This window comes from Aegilops tauschii, chromosome 2, assembly GCF_002575655.3.
Source record: "Aegilops tauschii subsp. strangulata cultivar AL8/78 chromosome 2, Aet v6.0, whole genome shotgun sequence".
Classification (NCBI taxonomy): domain Eukaryota; kingdom Viridiplantae; phylum Streptophyta; class Magnoliopsida; order Poales; family Poaceae; genus Aegilops; species Aegilops tauschii.
Window position 1 is genome coordinate 523471424 of NC_053036.3, and position 22831 is coordinate 523494254.

Below are 22831 nucleotides of genomic sequence, written 5' to 3' on the forward strand. Positions count from 1 at the left end.
TTTGGTGAACTCGGACAACAGTAAGGCGATCAACACAATGTATGTTGGAGCTGTTTCTTCACGGAGTGCTTCTATCATCTTTGATGACTGCTACCATATCGCATGCCAATTTTGGGTGACTAGTTTTGAGCACTGTTTTAGAGAAACAAATCTTGTTGCCCATGAACTCAGCAAAGTTAGCAAAACGAGTTGTTTGTAATGGTTTCTCCAATTTTATTAATTCCGTCAATTGATCAGTATATTCCGTACAGTACTAATTCTTAGCCGGGCTCCGGCCTCTTTCAGCAGATTCGAAGGAAAAGAAAAAGGATGAGCCGGTAGGTGCACGGCTATGATCCACACACGCTCGCCCTTCAGCAAGCAAAGCAGAGAGCAGAAACTGGAATGCGATGCCCCCACTTGTACTAGTGTCCATCTCAAAAAAAAGGGAGCAGGCACAGCAACAGCTCACCGATTAAGTACTTTATCAATCGATGCAATTCAAACCACGCTGCATTTTAAAAGTTAAAACCGCCGGCGCTCGCTGAGTTGTATTTGGCGGAACGCACTTGACGCGCAGCGGTAAGAAGAAGCAGTACCAGGCGATGGCGGACAGGCCAACGGATATGGCGCCGGTGCACGTGCTGGTGTTCCCCTGGCCGCTGCAGGGCCACATCAACTCCATGCTCCCCTTCGCCGAGGGCCTCCTCGGCGCCGGCGTCCACGTCACCTTCCTGCACACGGAGCACAACCTCCGCCGGGTCGACCGCGCCGCTTCGCCACGCCTCCGCTTCGCGTCCGTGCCGGACGGCCTCCCCGACGACCACCCGCGCTCGGTCGCCCACCTCAGCGAGATCGGCAGGTCCCTGAGGCCGAGCGCCAGTGCCGCCTACCGCGCCCTGCTCGCCCCGGCGCTCTCCACCGGAAGCAACGCCGACGGCGGGTTCCCGCCGGTGTCGTGCGTCGTGGCCGACGGCTTGCTGCCGTTCGCCATCGATATCGCCGAGGAGCTCGGCGTGCCGGCGCTCGCTTTCCGCACGGAGAGCGCGTGCAGCATCCTGGCTTACCTCTCCGTGCCCAGCCTCGTGGGGCTCGGCGAGGTTCCCGTCCCTGCAGGCGCCGACCTCGACGAGCCGGTCCGTGGCGTTCCGGGGATGGAGGGCTTCCTGCGGCGGCGAGATCTTCCAAGTTCTTGCCGCGGCCACGGCGAGGCCGGCGAACTCGACCCCATGCTGCAGGTACTCGCCAAGTACACCGCTCACAGCTGCAAGGCTCGGGCGCTCATCTTCAACACGACCGCGTCACTGGAGCGGTCGGCGCTCGCACACATCGCGCCCCACATGCGCGACGTCTTCGCCATAGGCCCTCTCAACGCCATCTCGGCCGCGCCGGCGTCGGCCACCAGCCTGTGGCGCGAGGACGACGGCTGTACGGCGTGGCTCGATGGGCACGCGGACCGGTCCGTCGTGTACGTGAGCTTGGGGAGCCTCGCCATCATTTCGCGGGAGCAGTTCGCCGAGTTCCTGTCCGGCCTCGTCGGCGCCGGCTACGCGTTCCTGTGGGCGCTCCGGCCGGACATGGTCGGCGCGAGCCAGAGCGCCGCTCTCCAGGAAGCCGTCGACGCGGCGGGGAAGAGCAAGGTGCGCGTCGTGGACTGGGCGCCGCAGCGAGACGTGCTGCGGCACCGCGCCGTGGGGTGCTTCCTGACGCACGCCGGGTGGAACTCCACGTTGGAGGGCATCGCGGAGGGCGTGCCGCTGGCGTGCTGGCCGTTCTTCGCGGACCAGCAGATCAACAGCCGGTTCACGGCCGCCGTGTGGGGGACGGGGCTGGACATGAAGGACGTGTGCGAGAGGGCCGTCGTGGAGCGGATGGTGAGGGAGGCCATGGAGTCCGGCGAGCTAAGGAGGTCGGCTCAGGCGCTGGCGCGGCAGGTGAGGAGGGACATCGCCGAAGGGGGCTCCTCGGCGTCGGAATTCGAGAGGCTCGTGGGGTGGATTTTTCCTAACCGATTGCGCGCACAACCTGTATCCTTGCCGTCCATCCAGGGCACTGTCCAATCAACCTGCCCCACCATGTTGTCAGCCATGCAGTGTATTCCTTGATCATGTGATATTCTGTGGTGTGTATATGAAGCAGTATTGCAGCAAATGTGGGGCCATGGCCTATAGATTCTCCTGACAACAGACCCATGGCCCATGTCCTTTAGATTCGTCAGGAGGGCTGCGCTGCTCATTATCTATGCAAGTCTAATACAAATTCGGTAACGCATATGCTTAATCTGATCAGTAATTCATAAGTCCCAAAAAATGGTAGTAGTAACATTCATAAAAATGCCCCTTTCTAGCAGAGTCGACAAAGGGGCAAAAAATCATAAAAGTTCTACTGAACTTGTGATAAAGTCCATACGTTGCCTTCATAAAGTTTTGTACTATTTTCATAACCTTCAAATTCACATGTACACAAAGTTATTCAAGGATTCATACAAAATGCCAGCTAGTTAAACATAAAGTTCCATTCACATGAATATGGCAAGAAAAAACATTCTCTGTTACATACAATAATAAAGTTCTTCAGCAATTTATACAAAAAGACCGCTTTGTAGAAACAGAGTTCTTTGTAAAAAGATAAAGTCCTTCATCAATTTTCAGCAAAGGACGATCCAGACATCCAAAAAGTTCTTGTACAAATCTGCCCAAAAAATATCAATCTATGCTGAGAACTTGGAAATAAAGCATGTCTATACACAGGGATTTCGCCTGTCAGTGCAAACAAATAAACTGCAGCTTATTTTATCTATACAACGGGCATCAGAGAACTGAGAGGAAGCCTTAACGCAGACAAAACTTAATCCAGCTTGTAGTCAAATCCCAACAAACAATCAGAGGGCCTAAATTGTGCTAGCCTTTTTGTGGACATAAATCCATCAAGCTAGCCCACGCAAGTTCATCACAGAGAACACAAGACCAAGATTAAACGTGGTTCATGTGCTACTAGATCCATCACGCAACAAACAATTTTACATTGCTGCAATAAAATCCTAATCACCTTGAACTACAAATCCATTGGCAAGCAGGAAGAGGCAATCCCAGCTCGTGAGCTTGAGGAGGAGGCACAAGACAGCCTGTTCATCGCCGGATCTGGTGGCAGGAGACGTCGACGCACGGGAGCCTTGGTGAGTACGGACCTGCCAGATCCGCAGCAAGCTGGGTGACGGCGAGCAAGCCGGGGACACCGCGAGGCACGCCGTGGTATGGAGGAGTTGATCTGGCCGGAGGCCTCCAGATCGGGAGGGCGGCCGGCTGTGGGGGAGGGGAGGGGACGGGAGGAGGACCGGCTGTGGGGGAGGGGACGGGAGAATGGAGGCGTCGGGCGTAGCCTAGGTACGTATTTGATCTGTATACCGGCCGGTGAAGGAGGAATATATTTTCCAGGCCTGGGTCCAGTGGGCCAGCCGGCTCGGATCCGCACGTAGCATGTGCGGTCGAGATTGGCGTTGCGCTGGGTTAGGAATCGCCTTATTCGGCTCGTGGGCTTTATCAAGGAGCTCACCGCCAACGGCGCAACCGCAAATAGCACTCCGTAAGAGCATCTCCAACAGCCGCGCTACGCGCCGCGCGCTAAAAACTAGTTTGCCGCGCGTCGTTCATCTGGTTTGCGCGACCGTCAACGCTGGCTCCAACAGCCGCGCTAAAATGCAGCAACGCGCAAAAATGCAGCGCGCGCGACTCGCCGGAGCATTGCATATATAGCATTTTTGACACAAAATGGATTTGAAAACATTCAAAATGCAATGAACATGACATATAAATTTTCACAAAACAAGTTGATAAATAAAAGTTCATGCCCACAAGTTCAAAATCACACAAACAAGTCTTCCAAAGTTCACCCAACCAAGTTTAAAATGCAAACCAAGTTCAAGACACAAACGAAAGACACATCAATCCTCCTCCTCGTCTTCGTCCTCATCTTAGAAAGACGATTCTGCCTCCTCCGAAGATGATTCTTCCTCCCTCTCCTCATCGCGCACCGCATCACATGAAGCTCCGACGGTGTTGGCAAGATCTTCAACGGCACCTTCATGGGAATGTGTGTGTGGAGGCACATCGAAAGACATTCCGCCCATGACGGCCGGAGGTGCACCCATGCCTCCCATGAGAGAAGCAAAACTCATGCCTCCCATGGCACCTAAACCGCCCACGGAACCTCCGAAGCCACCCATGCCACCCCTGGCGCCGAGGCCACCGCCACCCATGGCGCCGAGGCCATCGCCACCCATGGCGCCGAGGCCACCGCCACCCATTGCACGAACCATGGCTCTTTTTTGGATCAAGACTTCTTCACGTGAAAGATTGACAAACTCCTTTTGCGCCTCATTGAGGTTAGATGTGTCCAAGAAGAACAAGTGCTTCTCCCATTCCAACAATCTTATTCGCTCCTCATTGCTCACCTTCCTCTCCTGCAAAGCCACCTTCCTCTCCTCGGCCACCACCCTCCTCTCCTCGGCCGCCAACCTCCTCTCATCGGCCACGGCATCTTGGTTCCTTGCCATTTTCCTCACCTCGTTGGCTTCTTTTCTTGCCTTCACAATAGCTTCCATAGCATTTTTGAGCTCATCATCTCCTTTCCTCTTCTTCTTTTCTTTTGCGTCTTTCTTGCACCCATCCGGTCGTTTTGGCTTCGAGTATGAAACCGAGTTGGGTGTGGGGCTTCTCTTGCCGTCATCACTTGATGCATCATCCTCCTCCTCATCATCATCATCATTCAACTCAATTGTTCGCTTGCGTTTGTTGCTCAAATGCAAATCATCCAAATCTTCACGCTTCTTCCATTTCTCATCATCCTTCAACACGTTATAGCAATGAGGCAAGGTAAAGACCCTTCCTTTCTTGATCTTCCCCTTCTTAGTTTTCCTCTCCTCTTCTTTGAACAAGTTTTGTGCAATGTGGTACTACATGAAAACAAAGCAAGTTAGCACTTCGAACACCAACAACAAGTATGATGAACATGTATGAAATGCCACTTACTCTATCGTCCTCATTTGTGCCACTTGGGTTCAACTTGTCAACCGCCTTTTGACAAGCCGCCCACCTTTGACAATCCGAGTTGATTGTCGACCACTGGGACCGAAGTGATCTCTCGGAGCTGTCAATTCCACTCACGTTGTGAACATCATAGTGTTCTTTCATCCGCCCCCAATAAGCATCTCTACTTTGATCACCTCCAACGGATGGATCCCTCGACACTTGCAACCAAGTATTGCATAGTAAGATGTCATCGGCGTTGGTGTAATTGCCCGCTCTTCCTTTCGGCGCGTCGACAATGCCCTCACCCTCCTCGTCCATCTCGAACTCATGGTCTTCGAAATGCATGTCATTGGTTTGAGACCAATGCGAATTGTTGGAGCCAACACCCATAGTTGACATGTATGCATCATCGTTGAGACTACAAAGTTTTTTGAACAATGCGAATAAGCTATCTATATGAATGCATTCAAAAAATAACAAGAAAAGAAACGTTGATTTTTTTTACCTTGGGGGCATTTCGTCGAACACGTTGTGCGCGTCGCCCGCCGGCTCAACGAGTGAGCTCGCCGGCGCTTCGGTAGCCGTCGCGCCCGTCACACGCCCTGCAAGCTTCTTCCTCCTCGCCTTTGAGGTGCCGGAGCCGTCCGCCGCCTTGTTCTTCTTCGCCGATGCCTTGCCCTTCTTCGGCCGCGCCGCATCGGGGAGCTTCGAGGGGGGAGGGCGGTGGCTCGGGGCGGCACCGGCGCGACTGTGACGCCCGGATAATTAGGCTACAGTAAAACTCTCTTAATGATGCCATGTCATCTCTGTTTACTGTTGCTAAACTCTCGTTAGTTCAAAACCCGTTCAAAAGTCAAATTCAAAATATGTCAAACAACAAAAGTTTTCAAAAGTTGAAACAAAAATGTCCGGGCAGTGCCAAAAATGGCATAGGTAATTATGGTGTAGAAGACACAATTTTATAAAATACATAAATGCCCTAAATTAAATAAACAAGAAAAGGAAAAGAAATAAAAGAAAAGAAAATACAAAAGCAGAAGACAAAAGAAAAAAAAGAGAAAAGGGCCCCCCTGGACCAGACGGCCCAGCTCGCAGCCAGGCCGGCCCACCTGGCCCATCCGGCCGACCCGGCCCGTTCCCCCGGTCGCTCTCTCCCCTTCCCTGTTCCCTCGACCAGGGTCGGAACAGGGGCGTGTCCCCGCCGGACCCCCTCGCCGGCGTCGAGGAGGGGATAAGATCGCCACGCCCTCGCCTCCTCGATCCCATCTCCCACTCGCCCCCGCTCTCCCCTTGGTCCCTGCGCCTCTCCCTCTCCCCTCAGATCCATCCCACCGCATCCGAGCGCCGCCATGGCCTCGCCGCCGTAGAACTCGCGGCCACCGCGACCTCCGCACCTCTCCGACGTGTCTGCTCGCTCCACCTCCCTCGACTACGCCTCCCCGACGAGCCCCAGTACGCCGGGCGCCCACGAACGCTGCCCCGGCCTCGTCTTCTTCCTCGGATCCCCGGCGCGTCTCCGACAAGCGCCGTCGACTCTGCTGCTACTAAACTCCCAAGGCCCATCTTGCGTGCCGCACGGTGAGCTCCCCCATCTCCCGCCCATCTCCGTTAGCTCCCTCACGCACCGTAGCTGCCTCGTCGCCGTTGTCTGGACCACGTCGCCGCGGATCGCCTCGCCGCCGTGGCCATGCTCTCCGTCGTGCTCGCGTGAGCATGGTATCGTGTTCCTGGTGCTTCCAGGAACCCAACGCGCACGTGCACACGCCTTCCCGTGCCCCTAGCGTTGGATCCACTGACGCCTGAACTCCGGCGTCCGCTCCGCCGCTCGCCACCGCTGTCTCCGGCTGTTTCCGTCCAAGCCCCCTCCACTGTTCGACACGCCTCGACGCGCTCGTCTGTTCGGTCCCAAACACGCCTCGTTCGAACGCCCCGTAGAGCGATCCCCGTCCGCGCCCGAACTGCCGTCCGCCGCGCTCGTCGCCGGCGACCATTCCGGCCACCCCCGCCGTCGTGCTCCCCTCCATTGGTCGCGACGCGAAGAGGCCGTTCCAGAGAGCCTGCCCGCGCCTGATTTGGTGCCCCGTAGGCGAATCCCGACGCTCGCCGGCGTTCGGCCGCTGCGCGCGAGCTCGCGGGAGCTACTCCGGCGGCTCCGCTGAGCTGGCACACAGGGCCCACCCCCTGGGTCACTGCCTGTGGGCCTAGGGGCCCCAACTGGCCACGTTGACCGAAGTCAACTGCGCTGATGTGGCAGCTACTACCACTGACATGCGGGCCCGCGTCATTTAAAACATTTTTGTAAATAAATAAAATGCTAATTATTTCATTAATTAATTTAATTAACTAAATAGTCACTGACTACTGGCCCCCACCCACTAATTAACCCATTTAGTTAGTCTAAACCCCCTGTTATTGCCCCAGACAATGACATGTAGGTCCCACTGGACCCACCTGTCTGGTTTGACTGGTCAACCGACCAGTTGACCTGCTGACATCACTCTGATGTCATGCCTGCGTCATCATTCACTGTTCTGGATAATGTTGGATTTAAATAAATAATTAAAATCAGAAAATGATTAAATCTTTAGAAAATCATATAAAATAATCCGTAACTCGGATGAAAATACTTTCTACATGAAAGTTGCTCAGAACGACGAGATGAATCCGGATACGCAGCCCGTTCGTCCGCCACACATCCCTAACATATTAAACTTGCAACTTTCCCCCGACCGACTACGCTGTTGACGACCCCTCCTTCTTGCCAGAGCAATCAGGCAAGCCCCCCCCCTTGATCACCAGATATCGCCTATTCTTCTCTATACTGCTTGCATTAGAGTAGTGTAGCATGTTACTGCTTTCCGATCAATCCTATTCTGATGCATAGCCTGTCTTTGCTACTACTGTTGTTACCTTTACCTGCAATCCTACATGCTTAGTATAGGATGCTAGTATTCCATCTGTGGCCCTACCTTCTTGTCCGTCTGCTATGCTATACTACTGGGCCGTGATCACTTCGGGAGGTGATCACGGGTATATACTATATACTTTATACATGATACATGTGGTGACTAAAGTCGAGTCGGCTCGAGGAGTACCCGCGAGTGATTCACGGATTGGGGGTTGAAAGGACCTTTGTCCCGACGGCCCTCTGGGTGGATCTTTGTGGCGGAGCGACAGGGCAGGTTGAGACCGCCTAGGTGAGAGGTGGGCCTGGCCCTGGTCGGTGTCCGCGGTTACTTCAAAATAACACGCTTAACGAGTTCTTGGTATTTGATCTGAGTCTGGCCATTTGGTCTATACGCACTAACCAACTACGTGGGAAAGATATGGGCACTCAACGTCGTGGTATCAGCCGAAGCCTTCGTGACGTCAGCGACTGAGTGGCGCGCGCCAGATTGGACCGCGTAACGTGACTTCCTTTGTAATGGAGGTTGCTAGGTCTGCTTCCGGCCGCCCACGCAACGTGCAGGTGTGCAATGGGTGATGGGCCCAGACCCCTGCGTGCTTAGGATTAGACCGGCGTGCTGTCCTCTCTGTTGTGCCTAGGTAAGGCTGCGACGTGTTGATCTTTCGAGGCCGGGCATGACCCAGGAAAGTGTGTCCTGCCAAATGGGATCAAGCGTGTTGGGTTATGTGGTGCACCCCTGCAGGGAAGTTTATCTATTCGAATAGCCGTGATCTTCGGTACAGGACGACTTGGAGTTGTACCTTGACCTTATGACAACTAGAACCGGATACTTAATAAAACACACCCTTCCAAGTGCCAGATATAACCCGATGATCGTTCTCTAACAGGGTGGCGAGGAGCGGATCGCCGGGTAGGTTTATGCTATGCGATGCTACTTGGTGAACTTACCATCTACTCTCTTCTACATGCTGCAAGATGGAGATGGCCTGAAGCGTAGTCTTCGACAGGATTAGCTATCCCCCACTTATTCTGGCATTCTGCAGTTCAGTCCACCGATATGGCCCTTTACACATATACCCATGCATATGTAGTGTAGCTCCTTGCTTGCGAGTACTTTGGATGAGTACTCACGGTTGCTTTTCTTCCTCTTTCCCCCTTTCCCTTCTACCTGGTTGTCGCAACCAGATGCTGGAGCCCAGGAGCCAGACGCCACCATCGACGACAACTCCTACTACACCGTGGGTGCCTACTACTACTTGCAGGCCACCGACGACGACCAGGAGTAGTTTAGGAGGATCCCAGGCAGGAGGCATGCGCCTCTTTCGATCTGTATCCCAGTTTGTGCTAGCCTTCTTAAGGCAAACTTGTTTAACTTATGTCTGTACTCAGATATTGTTGCTTCCGTTGACTCGTCTATGATCGAGCAATTGTATTCGAGCCCTCGAGGCCCCTGGCTTGTATTATGATGCTTGTATGACTTATTTTATTTTTAGAGTTGTGTTGTGATATCTTCCCGTGAGTCCCTGATCTTGATCGTACACGTTTGCGTGTATGATTAGTGTATGATTGAATCGGGGGCGTCACAAGTTGGTATCAGAGCCGACTGCCTATAGGAATCCCCCTTCCACACTCCTTGGCCGAAGTCGAGTCTAGACATTACAAAACTTTTACTAACATGGATGTGCGCCTTACGGGCCCACGCCATTGGGTGGTATTAGGATCTTTTATTCCTCGACCTATACTCTGGGACTCTGACCTCTCTCCTATTCGGGTTAAAATGAATTTATTAACTCTAACTCTAGGTTCTCGTAACTACTTCCTCCCGTAGAGCCCTTAGCACAAATGATCGCCTGCTGCACCGAATGATTCCGAAGATACTCTCCGATGTTCACTCGAGACTTTGTGTCCGTTGCTTTTGCAATTCCCTACCACCGAAATATCCCTATGGATAAATACATACATCTGTCGTTCTTACTTTTGTTCCCAGTTGATCTTGTCATTACAAGATACCCTGAAATTCTCTCTATTGATCCGAGAATACCTTGTGCCCACTGCCTCGCAGTTCTTGCCACATGAATACCCTCTACGGATAATTCCTCGCACTTACCGAGTATCCGCTCTTCCCCCGTTGTTTATATGATTTACAAGACACATTGAAATACTATCTGATCTTTTGATAATCCTCTGCCCGCTATTACTCGGCAAATACTTGTCTGCTTGCATTATGGTTGCGTTCCATATGACTAGCAATATTCATTAGTATCCTTTGTCATTATCATTTCGAGTCCCTTGATTCAATATGTTGCGAATGCTCGCAATCCTCAATCAGATCCTAGAATTCATCCTTCCGGCTCAGGTGATCAGAGTGTTTGCTTCTGATCCCTTGATTTTGGAGCTCATAATTCCTTTGCATTTGAGCTTTGAATTAGTCAGTTGTTTTGATAATCCAATCTCCTTGCTTTCTTTCTTCTGCTGGTTGAGTACCAATGCTCACGTCAGATCTCTTGTGGACCACCAGCGACGTCCTTCATATTCAATAACTTTGTGAGTCTTTTCTCGGATACATAATGCCTTTGATAAATTGTATCCTCTGCTTTGTCAACCATGCTCTGCTTTCGAGCTGGTGATATTTACTCTTGAAACTTGTGGTATATGTTTCTAAGATACCCCGATGGGTTGAACCTTATGCCTTCCTTAATCTGTGTGAACCCGAAAACTTTTCACGGGTCATACTCCTCTAGTAATTCACCCGGTAGGTTTTCACACTGAAATCGTTTTATTAGAGCTGTGAATGAAAGATTATGCATTGGAGAAGTGGGAGTCGACCTTGAACCTTGTGTTCATGCCCATTGACACGATGTAGAACTTATCATGGAAGTTGCTCGTAAAAATAATTACCCCCTTGTTATACGTTCATCTGGTATCCGTGGTTCGATCATTTATGATTGTAGTTCCGACCATATGTTCTTGATTCCATTTCCCGGACAAGTTAGAGTACTTGCCTTCTGCAGATCAATACGCATGCCGAACCTCTATTTTGATCTGCCTTCTTTGTATTACCCCCATGGTATCTCGAGGATATATCTTATGAATTTCTGATGAAGTAGTACCTTCCCTGTCATAGTGACTCCATGGGTTCTGGGTTGTCGTCAACCGAGAACATCGATAAGTGAATCGATTCCGCGCTCCGATATGATAACTCTAAGTAATTTTCGTTGCTTATGAGTTTAATACTCCTTCAAGTCATTCCTAGCCTGATTGGCTATATCCTTATCGTGCTAAATTTTAACTGTGCTACCTGGTCCTTCTTCCCGGAGCACGATTTTCGATGATGAGCTAAGCTTACGTCGATCTTCCTCATCATATCATTTTGCTGTAACATCCCAAAATTCTAAATTTTGGAATGTTATAATAAACAGATAGATTGGATTGATTGTTTGATTGATTGACTGAAAGTGAGTGAATTCGAAATCTTTTGAAAGTTAAATGAGAGGGAATAAAAGGACTTTCCCAAACTTTCATTTTGCTGTTATGATCTCCATGAATTCAAATTCTTTACACCACAAAACCCTGGAGAGAAGGTGACATGACTTCTTCCATTTATTTAAATGACAAGGGGTGTTGAAAATATTTGAATTTCATTTGAGAATATTTCCAATTCTGAAACTTTATGCAACTCCATGATTTTCACGAGCGAAGATAAAATGACTTCTTCAAAACATATGAAATATGAGTTGGGAGTTTCAAAGGATCAAATTCAAAGTCCTGTTGGAAATTATTTTTAATTTGGAGTTATTTGGGTTTTATTCAAATTATTTTTCTCCAAAAATAAAATATATGGAAAATAGGGTAACATGATTCCCTACATCATAAAATTAGAGAACAATTAATTTGAAATCATTTTGGTATTTTTAAAATGATTTTTATGAGGTTTTAGTGCAGCAGTAGTACTCTTTGCTTTATCTGAATTTTTTTATATTTTATTTGATGCTAGAAAAATATGCATGTTGTAGAAAATCTTTTTCTGAAAATTTTGATATATAATATGCCTATATAAATATTTTATTGTATTTTTCGTTATTCGGTTTTCCTTCTGTTTCTATTTAAAAACAAATAACAAAAACTGTACATGCGGCCCATCACTAACTGCCGCCCAGGTACACATTATAGTACCAGCAGGCGCCCCTTTTTTTTTTCTCTCCTACATGGGCCCGGCCCAGCCAGCCTTTTATTCTTTTTTTTACTTAGGCCGATTTTTGTTAAAAAAAAAACTGCAGCCCGTGTACGCGCGCGGCCGGCCGAAGCTTTAGGCCCATCCGAGGCGCGTCTTTTCTCCTCTGTTTCGTTTAATTACGTCTACGTTTAGTCCCACATTGCCTAGCCTTTAACCCCTAAACCTCTTTTCCACCTATAAATATAGACACATAGAGCCTCCAAAAAATTTATCCATTGCGGGTTAAATCAATATTTTGGTTTGACTAGCTAAAAATATATTTCTCCTCTCCGGCGGAACTTTTGGAAGTTGTCTGCACACTCCGAAGTCGTTTTTAGGTATATTTATTTGTTCTCTGTAAATACGTTAGACATAATTTTTTTTTTAGCCGTAGCTATTTTTTCTTCTGCAAAACAGCTTGGCCCTGATTTTTTAAATAGCCATAACTTTTTACTCGTTCATCCAAATTAGATGAAACCAGCGCCTATGGTTTCGTCTTGTTTTCACCTATCCAGTTAACCTGTCACGTCAACTTTTTGCAATTTTCAAAATTTGAAATTTGTTCAAATTCATATTCAAAATTCTTTTGTTCATAACTTAAGTTTCGTAGCTCCGTTTGAGTTGATTCTTTTTGCTAATCGAAGCTCTTGACCTAAACTTTCTGATAAGGCCAAATTCACATAATTTTGGTACTGTTAGAAATTGTCTTATGTTGCAAGAGTTATTTGCTTGGTTTTGAAGTTTTCCGAATTGTTTTTCTCGTTCTTTCTGATCTTTTGAGTGATTGCTTATGTGTGGTTACCATTGCTTGCTCTCGATAGATTGACCTGAGTGTGACGAGTAGATCTATCCAGAGTATTGAGTGCGAATCATCTTCATCAACATTGCAGGCAAGTAACACTTTGATCATACCTTTCCATACCCAGTTTTTATTGCATTAGATCAATCCTCAAACATTGCATGGTTAGGATCTAATTAAATTGTGGGTATTGGGAAGTAGTTGAGGTAGTACCTATTACCTGTTTTATTTATCAAACCCTTGGGAGTTACTTCTACGTTGCTATTATATTGCCATGCTATGCTCGTAGACGTGGATTGGGTTTGAGAGATTTCCATGACAGATGTGAGATTGTTAATTAATGGTTTACCTAAGGTGGCAACTAAAACTCACATCTGGGTGGATTGAGGTACCTGGGTATTCCAGGATTGCCTGTTTTTCTTTGGACCGCCACCCAGGTTCAAAGGGATCATAAGATTATTCATGCTAGAAACTTCCGTGTGCAGCCGCAAGCTATTATGGGCTCTAGCATAGTTGATTAAGTTGTGTGAACTCTTACAGTGGTAGACTAGCAGATGTAGGAGAAAGTAGGTGTAACTGTCTACCCATACGTAAGGTGCAAACACTTCTGAAAGACCGTGTCTCGGTCATCCGTTACTCAAACACCATGTAGTGCGAGTAATCCAACAGAGGAGATCGAGTCTTGTGGGGAAAAGTGCGCAAACCTCTGCAGAGTGTACAAACTAATCATGATTAGCCGTGTCCCCGGTTATGGACATCTTGAGTATCTAGTTCTTGGATTATCCCGTTGATCTCATCATGTTACTTAATTTAAATTTGATTTGGGTTAAATCACGTTCTTAATTGGGATTGAGATGCTGTTAACCATCTCAATGTTTCACAACCACCATGATAGTTAAATAAAATTTATTCCTTTGAAGTAGGGAAAAATTGGCTTTTCGCAAAAACATTATAACCATAGAGCTTTTTCCACCAGCCATATATGCATGTAGTATAGCATTATTCTGTTCATTACTCTCTATGTGTTACATTGCCAGCATATTCCATGTGCTGACCCGTTTTCGGGTTGCAACGTTTCATGTTGCAGGATTCTTACGACGAGTAAGTGATACGTTAGGGTTACGATTTCTACACTCAACTTTGCCGTTGGTGTTGATGAGAATCCACAACCCTGTTACTTCTGCTATTTTGGATTGAGGTAATAGTATTTACGTTACTTTATGCATGTGATTTACCTCTGTTATAAATCCTCGAGTACTGTGTGTGTCAGCATACCGATCCAGGGATGACACTTAAGCACAGAGACTTGATCCATTCGGGTCGGGTCGCTACAAGATGGTATCAGAGCACATGTTGACTGTAGGACGTGACCCTAGAAACTGGCAAGCCCATAGGAAGGATTTTCCCTAAAACTTTCCTTTTTAAAAAGATCTTTTACCTCTCTCCTTTTCTGAGCTTATTCAAATATTCCCTTTAAGTGAGACCATACCCTTTTTCCTTTTGGACCACTCGAGGATTCAACGGATAAGACCACTTCAAGAAGTACAGGATATCAGACAACTAAGACCATTCGGAATGAAGAGGATTTTACCATGCATTATGATAATGGAAACTACAACGGTTGAAGATTCCGAAGACTGGGAGAATTTGAAGGCTCTGAAGAATTGCCAGATGTGTATGACCTAGGAAGGTTACCCTTATGGAACTTGGCAGACTATGGAAGCTGTCAATACTCGAGAGCAAGGTGTATCGGAGAAAGACCGAAACATGGAGAGTTAGAAACTCAATGTTTTGTCAAGGAAACCCTAAGGCAGGAGATATCAATTATGGAATGAAAGCTCATGGCAGTAACATGGGCATAGACACGGCTGACCATGGTGTTATTACCCGTTTATGCTATTGTCACCGTGCGGAGTTAAGCATGCAGATGCATGGAAGGATTGGATGGTAGAAAACTGATGGAGCACCTATCAGCAAGATGAAGTTTTAACTTTAGACCGGTGTATCACCAGGATCTGGAGTATTACATCAAGAAGTTTAGGATGGACCTGCAGGAAGCTGTATTTGGCAAAGAAGTGTTTCATGAAGAACTCAGAACCCAGAAACTGAAAGTAGCCAAGCTGGGAAAGCAAAACCTTGAGACATCAAAGATTCGTCAGGAACTGAAGGACAGTAGGATCATGGTTCATGTCAAGGATGTTGAGACCCAGAAGTTTGGAACGCAATTATTAAAGGACGCCACGAGAGACTTCGCGTCAACAGAGAGGGTCTGGCAAAAGAACTTGAGAAGGGCAAGCATGATTGGAAGAAGCCCATCGGAGACATGAACAAGATTTCAAGAGTTTGGCGACTTTGAAGATTTTTGACCTCTAGAAGACCCAACCCCTGTTATATGCCTACGTTAGATGCGACGTTTGTGAGCTGTCATTTGTTTGATGTTTTTCTGACAGCCACGGTAAAAACCTATCTATTCAAAACTATTGTTTGTATTGTGTGTATCCCCCTCTATCTCTCTTATCTCACCCCAAACCCATGGACCCAATAGAGGATGAAGGGAGATGAGCTTGTATTTTCTGGACCAATGAGTCAATTGGAGACGGACCGATGGATTCAGAACATGGAGGATCACATGGAGAATAACCCTATAGCCGGGAAGGATATGACCCAACATGCTCTTCAATGCTTTGGAAGAGGTGCCACTAACCTGGTAGAGGATGTACCAAACCATCAATGGATGGCAAGGAGTAACCACTTGGAAGGAATTTAAGTGGACTTTGGTAAAGTCTTGGCTTGTGTCCCAAAAGTTGAGGCCTTATGGGAAGGATATGAAGAAAACGTGCGCATGCAAGCTTTGTGGAGAAATAGGACACAACCATAAAGAAAACAAGGACGAATACCCTCATAAGCGGAGGATTACCAAAGGAGTTAGCAGAGGATCTCAGGGAACTTCGGTTGGAGATTGTTCCCAAAGGTTTTGTTGCAGCAATGGAAGTTCAGTCTACATTGTTGGGAAAGATCCGTGAAGCTCAGAAGGATGACAAAGAGATTGCCGAGATAAAAGTGAGAATGAGCAAAGGAAAGGCCAAGGATTTTCGTAAGGATGAGCCCGACACCTTATGGTTCGAGGACCGTGTATATGTGCCCAATAATGCAAAGATCAGGAAGTTAATACTTCAGGAGGCTCATGACTCACCATACTCGATTCGCCCTGGAAACACCAAGATGTATTTGGATTTGAAGGAGCGTTTCTGGTGGACTGGTATGAAGAAGGATATTGCGGAGTATGTAGTCGTAGGTGATGTATGCCAGAGAGTAAAGGCAGAGCATCAGAAGCCAGCAGGATTACTACAGCCTATGCCGATACCCGAATGGAAGTGGGATAAGCTTGGCATGGATTTCCTTACCGGATTTCCCAGAACCAGAACGGGATATGATTCTATCTGGGTAGTAGTTGATTCGCTTGACCAAAGTGGCTCACGTTATCCCAATGAAAACCACCTATACAAGTGCGAAGTTGGCCAAGATATATATGACCAGGATCGTATGTCTGCATGGAGTTCCGAGGACCATCATATCAGATAGAGGAACACAGTTTACCTCAAAGTTTTGGAATCAGCTGCACCAGAGTTTGGGTACTAGGCTAGAGTTCAATACAGCCTTTCATCCGCAGACAGATGGATAGACCGAGAGAGTCAATCAGATTCTGGAGGACATGTTGAGAGCGTGTGTGCTAGTTTATGGATCTAGTAGGGATGATAATCTACCTTACGCGGAGTTCTCATACGACAACAGTTACCAAGCCAGTTTGAAGATGGCCCCTTTTGAAGCTTTGTATGGGAGAAGGAGCCAGACACCGTTGATGTGGGATGAAGTTGGAGACCGTCAGTTGTTTGGACCAAATGTGATCAAGGAGTCAGAAGAGAATGTTAAGTTGATTCAAGATAGACTGAAGGTAGCTCAGTCCAAACATAAGAGTTATGCAGACTCAAAAACGTAAGGAGGTAGTCTATGAAATTGGAGACAGAGCATGCCTTCATGTGTTCCCTCTGCGAGGAGTTAAACGATTTGGAGTTAAGGGAAAGTTAGCCCCGAAATTTGTAGGACCATACCAAGTTTTGGAGCGTATGGGAGAAGTGGCCAACAAGCTGGAGTCACCCGAAGGACTGTCAGGAGTTCATGATGTGTTTCACGTTTCCCAGTTGAAGAAGTGCCATGCAGAGATGGCCAATATTCCCCTGTAAGGACGCTTGACCCTGGAAAGGATAATGATGTTCCACGAAGTGGAGTATGGACTTCATAAGTATAAGTTTTTTTTATCTCGGTATGTGGGATATCTCACGAGGATGAAGAGATAAATTACTATTGGATATAAAGGAGGTATGATGTTGGAAATATGGATCAATGGAATTCCATGATGAGTCTGAATAATCATGTCCTAGTTTGGTGCCAATAGAAGGAAGGAAGACAGTACAATTGGATGGATTTAAGAATACTAGGAAGTTGGATGTTGGATTAAGGATCAATTGCCCGATGATGAGTTCAAGGTTTACCAGTGATGAGATGGGCCATAACCCACAGGCCCCAGGACCTGCCAAGAAGCAAGCATATTCTTGCTGAAGGCAAGACCCTGGAAGAAGTTACGATTTTTATCGACAGACGATCTTATAGGAGTTACGCAAAACCTGAGGGTTGGGAAGGAACGATAGATGTTTGTTTGGCTTGCAGAATCCATGGATTTATCCGAACTTGGTTCGTCGACAAGAGAAATTCGGCAATGCTTGCGAGGATGACCGAGTGTTAGAATGCGAGATTCGCTAAACCATATACAAGGTAATGATTTGGGTGCGGGATGGATTGATCACCATACCGACTTACTCTTATTATTCGCTTTGCTATACGGGATGGTAAATCTGAGTGACTTACCTATAGTAGAGAGACGACGATCAAACCTTGCTTGAACCTTAGAATGGTATAAGAATGTTTCCCTTGTACACGACAGTTGTTGCCAACCATAGGTTATACGGTGAGGATCAACCCAGACCCATTTCCTGCAGGAGAAACCATAATTGGAAGACCACCATGAGATATCGATAGTTGTTTAGTATTGGCGCCTGACCCGTCAGCTAAGAAGACCCAGTCTCGGAACAACCTTACCAAGATGAAAGGACAGAAGTATTGAGGAAAAGGTTATGCCACTACCGGAAGAGCCCAGAGAAGGAATTTTTCCGAGAATTTGAGAAGACCGCCCCGTCAAGAATAAGGATGGAGTATATGAGTTTTGATGGAACAATAACAATGCTTCTAAGGGTGGTAGCACCCCAGACCCTCTGTGATGATCGATGGATTTTGAGAAGACCCCAAACCTAACCTATTTATTGCGAGCCTCTCCGAATCTCGAGGACGAGATTCATTTTAAGGGTGGTAGGTTTGTAACATCCCAAAATTCTAAATTTTGGAATGTTATAATAAACAGATAGATTGGATTGATTGTTTGATTGATTGACTGAAAGTGAGTGAATTCGAAATCTTTTGAAAGTTAAATGAGAGGGAATAAAAGGACTTTCCCAAACTTTCAATTTGCTGTTATGATCTCCATGAATTCAAATTCTTTTCACCACAAAACCCTGGAGAGAAGGTGACATGACTTCTTCCATTTATTTAAATGACAAGGGGTGTTGAAAATATTTGAATTTCATTTGAGAATATTTCCAATTCTGAAACTTTATGCAACTCCATGATTTTCACGAGCGAAGATAAAATGACTTCTTCAAAACATATGAAATATGAGTTGGGAGTTTCAAAGGATCAAATTCAAAGTCCTGTTGGAAATTATTTTTAATTTGGAGTTATTTGGGTTTTATTCAAATTATTTTTCTCCAAAAATAAAATATATGGAAAATAGGGTAACATGATTCCCTACATCATAAAATTGGAGAACAATTAATTTGAAATCATTTTGGTATTTTTAAAATGATTTTTATGAGGTTTTAGTGCAGCAGTAGCACTCTTTGCTTTATCTGAATTTTTTTATATTTTATTTGATGCTAGAAAAATGTGCATGTTGTAGAAAATCTTTTTATGAAAATTTTGATATATAATATGCCTATATAAATATTTTATTGTATTTTTCTTTATTCGGTTTTCCTTCTGTTTCTATTTAAAAACAAATAACAAAAACTGTACATGTGGCCCATCACTAACTGCCGCCCAGATGCACATCATAGTACCGGCGGGCGCCCCATTTTTTTTCTTCTCTCCTACATGGGCCGGGCCCAGCCAGCCTTTTATTCTTTTTTTTTACTTACACCGATTTTTGTTAAAAAAAAAACTGCAGCCCGTGTACACGCGCGGCCGGCCGAAGCTTTAGGCCCATCCGAGGCGCGTCTTTTCTCCTCTGTTTCGTTTAATTACGTCTACGTTTAGTCCCACATTGCCTAGCCTTTAACCCCTAAACCTCTTTTCCACCTATAAATATAGACACATAGAGCCTCCAAAAAATTTATCCATTGCGGGTTAAATCAATATTTTGGTTTGACTAGCTAAAAATATATTTCTCCTCTCCGGCGGAACTTTTGGAAGTTGTCTGCACACTCCGAAGTCGTTTTTAGGTATATTTATTCGTTCTCTGTAAATACGTTAGACATAAATTTATTTTTTTTAGCCGTAGCTATTTTTTCTTCTGCAAAACAGCTTGGCCCTGATTTTTCAAATAGCCATAACTTTTTACTCGTTCATCCAAATTAGATGAAACCAGCGCCTATGGTTTTGTCTTGTTTTCACCTATCCAGTTAACCTGTCACGTCAACTTTTTGCAATTTTCAAAATTTGAAATTTGTTCAAATTCATATTTAAAATTCTTTTGTTCATAACTTAAGTTTCGTAGCTCCGTTTGAGTTGATTCTTTTTGCTAATCGAAGCTCTTGACCTAAACTTTCTGATAAGGCCAAATTCACATAATTTTGGTACTGTTAGAAATTGTCTTATGTTGCAAGAGTTATTTGCTTGGTTTTGAAGTTTTCCGAATTGTTTTTCTCGTTCTTTCTGATCTTTTGAGTGATTGCTTATGTGTGGTTACCATTGCTTGCTCTCGATAGATTGACCTGAGTGTGACGAGTAGATCTATCCAGAGTATTGAGTGCGAATCATCTTCATCAACATTGCAGGCAAGTAACACTTTGATCATACCTTTCCATACCCAGTTTTTATTGCATTAGATCAATCCTCAAACATTGCATGGTTAGGATCTAATTAAATTGTGGGTATTGGGAAGTAGTTGAGGTAGTACCTATTACCTGTTTTATTTATCAAACCCTTGGGAGTTACTTCTACGTTGCTATTATATTGCCATGCTATGCTCGTAGACGTGGATTGGGTTTGAGAGATTTCCATGACAGATGTGAGATTGTTAATTAATGGTTTACCTAAGGTGGCAACTAAAACTCACATCTGGGTGGATTGAGGTACCTGGGTATTCCAGGATTGCCTGTTTTTCTTTGGACCGCCACCCAGGTTCAAAGGGATCATAAGATTATTCATGCTAGAAACTTCCGTGTGCAGCCGCAAGCTATTATGGGCTCTAGCATAGTTGATTAAGTTGTGTGAACTCTTACAGTGGTAGACTAGCAGATGTAGGAGAAAGTAGGTGTAACTGTCTACCCATACGTAAGGTGCAAACACTTCTGAAAGACCGTGTCTCGGTCATCCGTTACTCAAACACCATGTAGTGCGAGTAATCCAACAGAGGAGATCGAGTCTTGTGGGGAAAAGTGCGCAAACCTCTGCAGAGTGTACAAACTAATCATGATTAGCCGTGTCCCCGGTTATGGACATCTTGAGTATCTAGTTCTTGGATTATCCCGTTGATCTCATCATGTTACTTAATTTAAATTTGATTTGGGTTAAATCACGTTCTTAATTGGGATTGAGATGCTGTCAACCATCTCAATGTTTCACAACCACCATGATAGTTAAATAAAATTTATTCCTTTGAAGTAGGGAAAAATTGGCTTTTCGCAAAAACATTATAACCATAGAGCTTTTTCCACCAGCCATATATGCATGTAGTATAGCATTATTCTGTTCATTACTCTCTATGTGTTACATTGCCAGCATATTCCATGTGCTGACCCATTTTCGGGCTGCAACGTTTCATGTTGCAGGATTCTTACGACGAGTAAGTGATACGTTAGGGTTACGATTTCTACACTCAACTTTGCCGTTGGTGTTGATGGGAATCCACAACCCTGTTATTTCCGCTATTTTGGATTGAGGTAATAGTATTTACGTTACTTTATGCATGTGATTTACCTCTGTTATAAATCCTCGAGTACTGTGTGTGTCAGCATACCGATCCAGGGATGACACTTAAGCACAGAGACTTGATCCATTCGGGTCGGGTCGCTACATTTGCCTTGAACCACAAGCTTGGTTTCAAGTTTGTGCCGTACCCGAGGTTCCAATAACCTTTCGCTTCATCATTCCTTTGACTTGATGTCATCGCTGATCGATTACATCTTCAGGTAATCTCTCGACAAATGTGTCGTGGTCATCATCGACATTTTGAATCCTTCCAAGATACCAATCAAATTCATGATGATAAGTACCACCCTTGTCCCTTGGTAATTTGAGTTACCATCGACAACATCCTTGCCTTCCCTCCAACACAAACTTGTTCGTGTTTTGTATTACACCTTGGGTTCCTTGCCATCCAGCTTATGTTGTGTTCTACCTTGGAGTATTACCATCTGTTATGTCGAGAGTGTCATGGGAATGCCCCACCTCTTAAGAATTCTTGGAATAGTGATACTTCTCACCATCACCATTCTTTCTTGGTCCCTGTGTTCCAACCGGAATACCAATAAGTGAACTCTGTTGTGAGAATTTATTATCTCTAGCAACCATATTGCTTCGGAGTTAATGGACAATAATTCCAATTTGGTGTGTTGGTTGCTAAATCGTCATTCCGACATTGGCTGTGCAACCCAACCCATATTTCGAGTGCACCTTTCATCAAATGTTTAACTGAGGATGTTTTCCTCGAACATACATCATTATGTCATTGATCTGACAAATGTTAACTCCTTGATCACATAATTGTGGAAATCCATCTTTTTGGGAATTTTCGACGAATTGTCGCTGAGTTCACCAGCCATCTCCTCATCCTCTCCATGGTTTACTGATGAACTCTTGTTTTCGGAACTCGCTTCCATAGTTCATTTCCCGAGAATCTTACGATGTCTTCTCGTCAAATTGTGTCGCACCCTTTTCTTCTCAGGCATCCTGAGTCTGAGGTATCCTGACGCATATCGAATCTGAACTTCGGTCTGATATGATGGTTGGAATATATTTCCAAGAGTTACAACATTGGTCTTTAACCCGATAAGGTGATGTCATGCCTAGCACACCTGGCCAGAGGACCTATTGTTATAGTTTCCATTTTAGCAAGGTTAGCCATTCTTCTATGAGGAAACTATAAGACTTATTCTACAAGTTGTTCCTGATGGATCCTTCATGCATCTGAATTTTGACCTTTGCATGAAGACCATGTCAATGCTATCTCGAAGCATGTCTGTGGTACTCTGATCACGATAAGAACATTTGAAGCACCATGCCAAATTTTCTTTATCGATTATCAAACACTGTTGTTCGGGTAATGTCATGAACTTCCTCTCCCCTTACCTAAATGGTTTTCTGCTTTGTATCCTGGCATGGATATCATGCCCTTTTTGTCCTTGAGAAGGTATACCCCTGAAATATGTGTTTAAACACATTTTCCTTTCCATTGTTCTGTTTAATCTGATATTCATATTTTCCTTTCCATTGTTTGGTTTAACCTTTCTTGGGATCTATATGATCTAAGTAGTAATATTCTGCTACTCATGTAAACACCTCGGTGTACAACTTTG

The 22831-nt window shown here is 45.7% G+C and overlaps 1 protein-coding gene and 1 long non-coding RNA gene across 2 annotated transcripts; one reads left to right on the forward strand and one right to left on the reverse strand.

The window, feature by feature from the left end:
• The first annotated feature begins 195 nt into the window (after window positions 1–195).
• LOC109734911 (myricetin 3-O-rhamnoside 1,2-glucosyltransferase UGT709G2-like) lies at window positions 196–2130 on the forward strand. The gene has a single exon (XM_020294090.3). The coding sequence runs from the start codon at window positions 585–587 to the stop codon at window positions 2082–2084; it is 1500 nt and encodes a 499-aa protein (XP_020149679.1). The 5' UTR covers window positions 196–584; the 3' UTR covers window positions 2085–2130.
• A 346-nt stretch (window positions 2131–2476) lies between these two features.
• On the reverse strand, window positions 2477–3349 carry LOC123497136 (uncharacterized). Its single transcript, XR_006670539.2, has 2 exons — window positions 3028–3349; window positions 2477–2670 (listed from the first exon to the last, which is right to left on the reverse strand). It is a non-coding gene; the product is annotated as an uncharacterized lncRNA (long non-coding RNA).
• Between the last annotated feature and the right edge of the window lie 19482 nt (window positions 3350–22831).